Genomic DNA, 9,105 nt, shown 5'->3' on the forward strand with positions numbered 1-9,105 from the left:
CCCCTCGATTTTTTTCCACATTTTGTTACGTTACAGACTATTAAAACCTGTTAGGGCTAGGGGGCAGCATTTGCACGTCTGGATAAAAAAAATGTACCCGATTTAATCTGGTTACTAATCCTACCCAGTAACTAGAATATGCATATACTTATTATATATGGATAGAAAACATTCTAAAGTTTCTAAAACTGTTTGAATGGTGTCTGTGAGTATAACAGAACTCATTTGGCAGGCAAAACCCTGAGACATTTTCTGACAGGAAGTGGATACCTGATGTGTTGTATTACCTTTAAACCTATCCCATTGAAAAACACAGGGGCTGAGGAATATTTTGGCACTTCCTATTGCTTCCACTAGATGTCACCAGCCTTTACAAAGTGTTTTGAGTCTTCTGGAGGGAGATCTGACCGAACAAGAGCCATGGAACGATGATGTCCCATTAGACACCTGGCGCGCGAGTTCATGTTGGGTACCCTCGTTCCAATACGTTATAAAAGAGTATGCATTCGTCCCACCTTGAATATTATTCATGTTCTGGTTAAAAAGGCCCTAATGATTTATGCTATACAACGTTTGACATGTTTGAACGAACGTAAATATATTTTTTTCCCCTCGTTCATGACGAGAAGTCCGGCTGGCTTAGATCATGTGCTAACAAGACGGAGATTTTTGGACATAAATGATGAGCTTTTTTGAACAAAACTACATTCGTTATGGACCTGTGATACCTGGAAGTGACATCTGATGAAGAGAATCAAAGGTAATGGATTATTTACATAGTATTTTCGATTTTAGATCTTCCCAACATGACGTCTAGTCTGTATCGCAACGCGTATTTTCTGGGCGCAGTGCTCAGATTATTGCAAAGTGTGATTTCCCAGTAAGGTTATTTTAAATCTGGCAAGTTGATTGCGTTCAAGAGATGTAAATCTATAATTCTTTAAATGACAATATAATATTTTACCAATGTTTTCTAATTTTAATTATTTAATTTGTGACGCTGACTTGACTGCCGGTTATTGGAGGGAAACGATTTCCTCAACATCAATGCCATAGTAAAATGCTGTTTTTGGATATAAATATGAACTTGATAGAACTAAAAATGCATGCATTGTCTAACATAATGTCCTAGGAGTGTCATCTGATGGAGATTGTAAAAGGTTAGTGCATCATTTTAGCTGGTTTTATGGTTTTGGTTACCCTGTCTTCGGATTGACAAAACATTACACACAACTCTTGTAAATGTACTGTCCTAACATACTCTAAATTTATGCTTTACCGTAAAACCTTTTTGAAATCGTAAAACGTGGTTAGATTAAGGAGATGTTTATCTTTCAAAGGGTGTAAAATAGTTGTATGTTTGAAAAATTTGAATTTTGACATTTATTTGGATTCAAATTTGCCGCTCTTGAAATGCACCTGCTGTTGATGGAGTGCACCACGGGTGGCACGCTAGCGTCCCACCTAGCCCATAGAGGTTAATAAAATGGATTAAAATCTACACACAATACCCCATAATGACAAAGCAAAAACAGGTTTTAGACATTTTGGCAGAAGTATTAAAAATAAACCGGAAATAACTCATTTACATAAGTATTCAGACCCTTCACTCAGTACTTTGATGCTACAAGCTTGGCACAACTGTATTTGGGGAGTTTCTCCCATTCTTTTCTGTAGATCCTCTCCAGCTCTGTCAGGTTGGATGGGGAGTGTTGCTGCACGGCTATTTTCAGGTCTCTCCAGAGATGTTTGATCGGGTTCAAGTCCGGGCTCTGGCCGGGCCACTCAAGGACAGACTCCTGCGTTGTCTTGGTGCTTAGGGTCGTTGTCCTGTTGGAAGGTGAACCTTCACCCCAGTCTGAGGTCCTGAGCACTCTGATGCAGGTTTTCATCAAGGATCTCTTTGTACTTTGCTCCGTTCATCTTTGCCTCGATCCTGACTAGTCTCCCAGTCCCTGCTGATGAAAAACATCCCCACAGCATGATGCTGCCACCACCATGCTTCACCGTAGAGATGCTGCCAGGTTTCCTCCAGAAGTGCCGCTCGGCATTCAGGCCAAAGAGTTCCATCTTGGTTTCATCAGACCAGAGAATCTTGTTTCTCATGGTCAGAGTCCTTTAGGTGCCTTTTGGCAAACTCACAGCGGACTGTCATGTGCCTTTTACTGAGGAGTGGCTTCCGTCTGTCTGGCCAAACTACCATAAAGGCCTGATTGGTGGAGTGCTGTTGAGATGGGATAACCTTCCACAAGGACAACCATTTCCACAGAGGAACTCTGGAGCTCTGTCAGAGTGACCATCGGGTTCCTGGTCACCTCCCTGACAAAGGCACTTCGCCGCCGATTGCTCAATTTGCCTGGGCGGCAGACTCCAGGAAGAGTCTTGGTGGTTCCCAAACTTCTACCATTTCAGAATGATGGAGGCCACTGTGTTCTTGGGGATCTTCCATGCTGCAGAAATATTTTGCTACCCTTCCCCAGGATTGTGTCAAGGCAAAGATCTATCTCGGAGCTTTACGGACAATTCCTTCGACCTCAGGGCTTGGTTTTTGCTCTGACATGCACTGCCAACTGTGGGACCTTATATAGACAGGTGTATGCCTTTTCCAAATCATGTCCAATCAATTGAATTTACCACAGGTGGACTCCAATCAAGTTGTAGAAACATCTCAAGGATGATCAATGGAAACAGGAAGCACCTGAGCTCAATTTCAAGTCTCATAGCAAAGGGTCAGAATAATTATGTAAATATTATTTTTAATACATTTGCAAATATTTCTAAATACCATTTTCGCTTTGTCATTATGGGGTAGATTGATGAAGGGAAAAAAATATTGAATACATTTTAGAATAAGGCTGTAACGTAAAAGAATGTGGAAAAAGGGGTCTAAATAGTTTCTGAATTGTTTTAATAAAAATCATATTTAACCTTTAATTTAACTAGGCAAGTCAGTTCAGAACAATTTCTTATTTACAATGAAGGCCTAGCCCGGGCCAAACCCGGACGACGCTGGGCCAATTGCACGCCACCTTATGGGACTCCCAATCACGGTCGGATGTGATACAGCCTGGAATCAAACCAGGAACTGTATTGACCCCTCTTGCACTGAGATGCAGCGACCTCAGACCGCTGCGCCACCCGGGAGCCCACAATGCAATGTGTATATGTACCTACATGTTATACGTCTTGCTTGTAGCCTTCACTCCGCCCGATGGGTATTCTTCTGATGATGACAGAGGAGTTCTTGGATATCAGGGCCTCATCGTCTTTGTATTCTACAGATCAGAGACGAGGGAATTACTGGTCTGTCTGTTGATAGTAGTTCCCCGGGTGGTATCCCAGATATCTAGCCCGGGTGATCCCAGGTCTAGTTCCCCGGGTGGTATCCCACAGGTCTAGATGTCTAGTTCCCCGGGTGGTATCCCACAGGTCTAGATGTCTAGTTCCCCGGGTGGTATCCCACAGGTCTAGATGTCTAGTTCCCGGGTTCTTCTAGTTCCCGGGTGGTATCCCACAGGTCTAGATGTCTAGTTCCCCGGGTGGTATCCCACAGGTCTAGATGTCTAGTTCCCGGGTGGTATCCCACAGGTCTAGATGTCTAGTTCCCCGGGTGGTATCCCACAGGTCTAGATGTCTAGTTCCCCGGGTGGTATCCCACAGGTCTAGATGTCTAGTTCCCCGGGTGGTATCCCACAGGTCTAGATGTCTAGTTCCCCGGGTGGTATCCCACAGGTCTAGATGTCTAGTTCCCCGGGTGGTATCCCACAGGTCTAGATATCTAGTTCCCCGGGTGGTATCCCACAGGTCTAGATATCTAGTTCCCGGGTGGTATCCCACAGGTCTAGATGTCTAGTTCCCCGGGTGGTATCCCACAGGTCTAGATATCTAGTTCCCGGGTGGTATCCCACAGGTCTAGATATCTAGTTCCCCGGGTGGTATCCCACTGATATCTAGTTCCCGGGTGGTATCCCACAGGTCTAGATATCTAGTTCCCCGGGTGGTATCCCACAGGTCTAGATGTCTAGTTCCCCGGGTGGTATCCCACAGGTCTAGATATCTAGTTCCCCGGGTGGTATCCCACAGGCTAGATGTCTAGTTCCCCGGGTGGTATCCCACAGGTCTAGATGTCTAGTTCCCCGGGTGGTATCCCACAGGTCTAGATGTCTAGTTCCCCGGGTGGTATCCCACAGGTCTAGATGTCTAGTTCCCCGGGTGGTATCCCACAGGTCTAGATATCTAGTTCCCGGGTGGTATCCCACAGGTCTAGATGTCTAGTTCCCCGGGTGGTATCCCACAGGTCTAGATGTCTAGTTCCCCGGGTGGTATCCCACAGGTCTAGATATCTAGTTCCCCGGGTGGTATCCCACAGGTCTAGATGTCTAGTTCCCTGGGTCCTATCCCAGATATCTAGTTCCCGGGTGGTATCCCACAGGTCTAGATGTCTAGTTCCCCGGGTGGTATCCCACAGGTCTAGATATCTAGTTCCCGGGTGGTATCCCACAGGTCTAGATATCTAGTTCCCCGGTGGTATCCCACAGGTCTAGATATCTAGTTCCCCGGGTGGTATCCCACAGGTCTAGATATCTAGTTCCCCGGGTGGTATCCCACAGGTCTAGATGTCTAGTTCCCCGGGTGGTATCCCACAGGTCTAGATGTCTAGTTCCCGGGCTATCCCACAGGTCTAGATATCTAGTTCCCGGGTGGTATCCCAGATGTCTAGTTCCCCGGGTGGTATCCCACAGGTCTAGATGTCTAGTTCCCGGGTGGTATCCCACAGGTCTAGATGTCTAGTTCCCGGGTGGTATCCCACAGGTCTAGATGTCTAGTTCCCTGGGTCCTATCCCAGATGTCTAGTTCCCCGGGTACTATCCTATATAGTTTGCTCATCCCAAATAGTTGACATACAAATATAAAAAATCAACCATCTTATCTATTCAATTTACATATGACGTTTCACATCCATGATTGTCAGGAAGTTCTTTTAAAAGGAAAACTGGCCTCGACCCCCAAAAGAGCAAGCAGTTCACACTAGAAGGAAGAAACCTTAAGAGGGACCAGACTCCCTGGCTGTGCCGGCATGGTAGGGGACAGGCCTTACAAGCCAAACCACCTGGGCTGAAATTGAGGTTTTGTGGATGATGGAACCTTACAGGTAAGCTAACTAAAAAGTTATATAAAATTAAAAATCTCCCTTCAATGTAAACGGCTCAAACCCATTGACCCCTCAATAGACAGGGGCCCCCTAGACCAGTAACCACAGTGGGTGTCTTGGCTATCAAGACTTCTTCATTCTCAATGGATCCCGACAGTGCTTATTGATGCCTTTGGTTGACACTAGGTCACCTAACGTTAGATTTTCATCCAGGCCTTTATGTGCAGCTTCCCGAGGGTTTCAGCATCAGCAAACCCGCACGGGATAAAAAGCCCTGCACTTGAGCTATATAGCTCGTCAACCAACTTACTAGTTAGCTAAAGTTATAAAGCTAAGCTAAGCTAAGCTGTGATCAAGGTTGAAACAGTAGTCCTCGTTAGTCAAGTCAGAAAGTAGCTAGTTAGCAGCTAAACAGCAACAGGACACAAGTCAAACACACACACGTGTTTTTGTCTGATATAGTGATGGTGGATGATTGACTATAGTGTTAGAAAAACACCTAAACACGAAGAAGTCAGTAACATCACGTTACACATTTCATTAAAAAAAAGTTAATGTCTGATTTTAGGGGCTTGTCGTTACTGGACTAATTTGTTCTTAGCGACAAGCTAGCTAACATGCTAACGTGCTAAGCTAATAGCTAGTTAGCAAGCTACTAGTAGTTAGTTATAAATCACAACAGCTGATCGGCAGCTTTTAAAAAACAGCCCAAGTAATTAACTAGTTAAGATACAAAAAAAAACAATGTTTACAAATGTTTTGTTAAACCATAAAACTACTTCTTACCTTCTTTAGTTTGTGCGTTGGTGATTTGTAGTCCGCAGTCGACAGCTTTGAGTCTCTCCCGACCCATAATCTGTCGTTTCAGATCGGATAAAGTGATGTTCACACCGTCGAAAGTGACCGTGTCGTAGTTGAGTTTAGATGAGAATTTATAATGAACACAAGACATGATGGAAACGAAAAAGGAACAAATGTTAACTAAAATGTCCCAGACACAAAACTGATCATATATAAAGGGAAGGAGGGTGATAAGCTGTCAAATGGAACAGAGCAAGTTAAGTGAAGTAGTTGAGTTGATGTCGTTTTAACGTTGGTATCCAACACGTCCAGGTGAAACAGCTGATGATTGTTGAGTCGTCAAGTCCCTTGTTTTTTACAGTTTTGGACCGTGGAAACTGGCCCAAAGCAACACACCACCTTCCACAAGCATGGTGGAAAATGTTCCCTTTCACCAGATACTTCAATACAGAAGATAAAACACAAAGGTGTCCGAAGCCAAGGTAGGAAACTAAGACTAGTAACAAGTAAACGTTACTTGCCTCCTTATTGTCCCCCTCAAAACAAACCTAAAAAAATAAAATGCGGTCACGTAAGAGAATCAAGAGTTTGAAAATAAACAAGTGTAAACAAACAGAGCAAGCACGACGATATGTAGACCTAATTTATTCCCTGTGTAAAATAAAATAAAAGGTAGTTAACTAGTTCATGCGAATTATGACAGCAAATAAAGAAAAGTCTGGCCTTCTCGTAAAAGCTAACAGTTAGCTTGCTGCTAGCTTTATAACAAAACAAAAAAGCTCCCTAAAAAACGCTGACAACCCAAATAACATTAACCGGATACTACAACAAAAACATTAATATTTCAGAAACAATATATATATATATATATAGTCATTACATTCCATGCAAATATCTAGGTAATGTTTTTATTCCTTTCCATTTTGAAGTTGCCAGAAATCACCAACTGTGTCGATTTCCACAGAGACCGAGGAGAGAGCTGTCATTTCACTCGGCCTTTCTGCGCAGGCGCGAATAGGAAGGGCCACGTTCAAGAACATCAGTCGCTTTGTTTTCTGCGCAGGCGCAAATAAGAAGGCCCACGTTCAAGAACATCAGTCGCTTTGTTTTCTGCGCAGGCTCAAAAAGGAAGGGCCACGTTCAAGAACATCAGTCGCTTTGTTTTCTGCGCAATCCAACACTTTTTCCCATGGAGAGGTGTGACAATATTCCATTTTACCACTGAGAAAGAAGAATTAGGTAAAAAGCTACTGAGAAAATTTTGGCCCGGTGGTATGAGACATTTGTGTAGATTTTGTGTAGCACAAGCGCTTGATATTGACAATTTAACTCAACACCAGAATGTCTTGAACAAAGAACTAAATATTATAGTGCCGATTGTATAAGCCTGCCGTAAGAAACTAGTCATTTTACAGTCCCTTATATAAAAAATTTAAAAAAAGGTCATCTAAATTCACCAGTAGATGGCGCACTAAAACTATTTATGATAAATGTTCAAAACGAGGTTCATCCTTGATTTAACGCCTATTATTTTGTCTTGTGGAATTATATCTATCAGGTGGGCATATCTACAGTAAAACACCTGCAGCAGCAAACACATATGTCTTATGATGGGCCTGTTATAACCTTCTAATGATGCTTGCTGAGGAGAGATGATGGCACCTCGTCAGTGGGGTGGGGGCATTCGAAAAGGAAATCATTTTGGGCGTTTTTACGTCTTTGTGACACTTTTTGTTATAGGTAAACTATGACATAAAAAACTACAGCTGCAGTTAGTTGCCTTTCACATTTATTATCCTCCTCGTTTATCCTCCTCCACATTCTCAATTATTATCCTCCTCCTCATTTATTATCCTGCTCATTTATCCTCCTCCTCATTTATTATCCTGCTCATTTATCCTCCCTCCTCATTTATTATCCTCCTCATTTATTATCCTCGTCCTCACTTATTCTCCTCCTCCTCCTCCTCCTCATTTATCTTCCTCATCCTCCTCATTTATTAACCTCCTCATCCTCATTTATCCTCCTCCTCCTCATTTATTATCCTCATTTATTCTCCTCCTCCTCATTTATTCTCCTCCTCATTTATTCTCCTCCTCCTCCTCATTTATTCTCCTCCTCCTCATTTATTCTCCTCCTCCTCATTTATCCTCCTCCTCATTTATTCTCCTCCTCCTCCTCATTTATTCTCCTCCTCCTCATTTATTCTCCTCCTCCTCATTTATCCTCCTCCTCCTCATTTATTCTCCTCCTCCTCATTTATCCTCCTCCTCCTCACTTATTCTCCTCCTCCTCCTCATTTATTCTCCTCCTCCTCATTTATTCTCCTCATTTATCCTCCTCCTCCTCATTTATTCTCCTCCTCCTCATATATCCTCCTCCTCCTCATTTATTCTCCTCCTCCTCATTTATCCTCCTCCTCATTTATTCTCCTCCTCCTCCTCATTTATTCTCCTCCTCCTCCTCATTTATCCTCCTCCTCCTCATTTATTCTCCTCCTCCTCATTTATCCTCCTCCTCCTCATTTATCCTCCTCCTCATTTATTCTCCTCCTCCTCCTCATTTATCCTCCTCCTCATTTATTCTCCTCCTCCTTATTTATTATCCTCCTCCTCATTTATCCTCCTCCTCATTTATTCTCCTCCTCCTCCTCATTTATCCTCCTCCTCCTCATTTATCCTCCTCCTCCTTCTCATTTATCCTCCTCCTCCTCCTCATTTATCCTCCTCATCCTCATTTATTCTCCTCCTCATTTATCCTCCTCCTCATTTATCCTCCTCCTCCTCCTCATTTATCCTCCTCCTCCTCCTCATTTATTCTCCTCCTCATTTATCCTCCTCCTCCTCATTTATTCTCTTCCCTCATTTATCCTCCTCCTCATTTATTCTCCTCCTCATTTATCCTCCTCTTCCTCATTTATCCTCCTCCTCCTCATTTATTCTCCTCCTCCTCATTTATCCTCCTCCTCCTTATTTATTATCCTCCTCCTCATTTATCCTCCTCCTCCTCATTTATTCTCTGCCTCATTTATCCTCCTCCTCATTTATTCTCCTCCTCATTTATCCTCCTCTTCCTCATTTATCCTCCTCCTCCTCATTTATTCTCCTCCTCCTCATTTATCCTCCTCCTCCTTATTTATTATCCTCCTCCTC

General features: G+C 43.3%; 1 protein-coding gene across 1 annotated transcript in view; it reads right to left on the bottom strand.

Annotated features, from left to right (window-relative positions):
- Positions 1-6,634, bottom strand: part of LOC106597605 (E3 ubiquitin-protein ligase RBBP6-like) — a 39,596-nt gene extending 32,962 nt beyond the window's left edge. Inside the window, 3 exon segments of the mRNA XM_045721263.1 lie at positions 3,175-3,209; positions 3,211-3,275; positions 5,939-6,634. Of these exon segments, the coding sequence (XP_045577219.1) occupies positions 3,175-3,209; positions 3,211-3,275; positions 5,939-6,104 (266 nt within the window). The 5' untranslated portion in view covers positions 6,105-6,634.
- Between the last annotated feature and the right edge of the window lie 2,471 nt (positions 6,635-9,105).

This window comes from Salmo salar, chromosome ssa06 (genome assembly GCF_905237065.1).
Source record: "Salmo salar chromosome ssa06, Ssal_v3.1, whole genome shotgun sequence".
Taxonomy (NCBI): domain Eukaryota; kingdom Metazoa; phylum Chordata; class Actinopteri; order Salmoniformes; family Salmonidae; genus Salmo; species Salmo salar.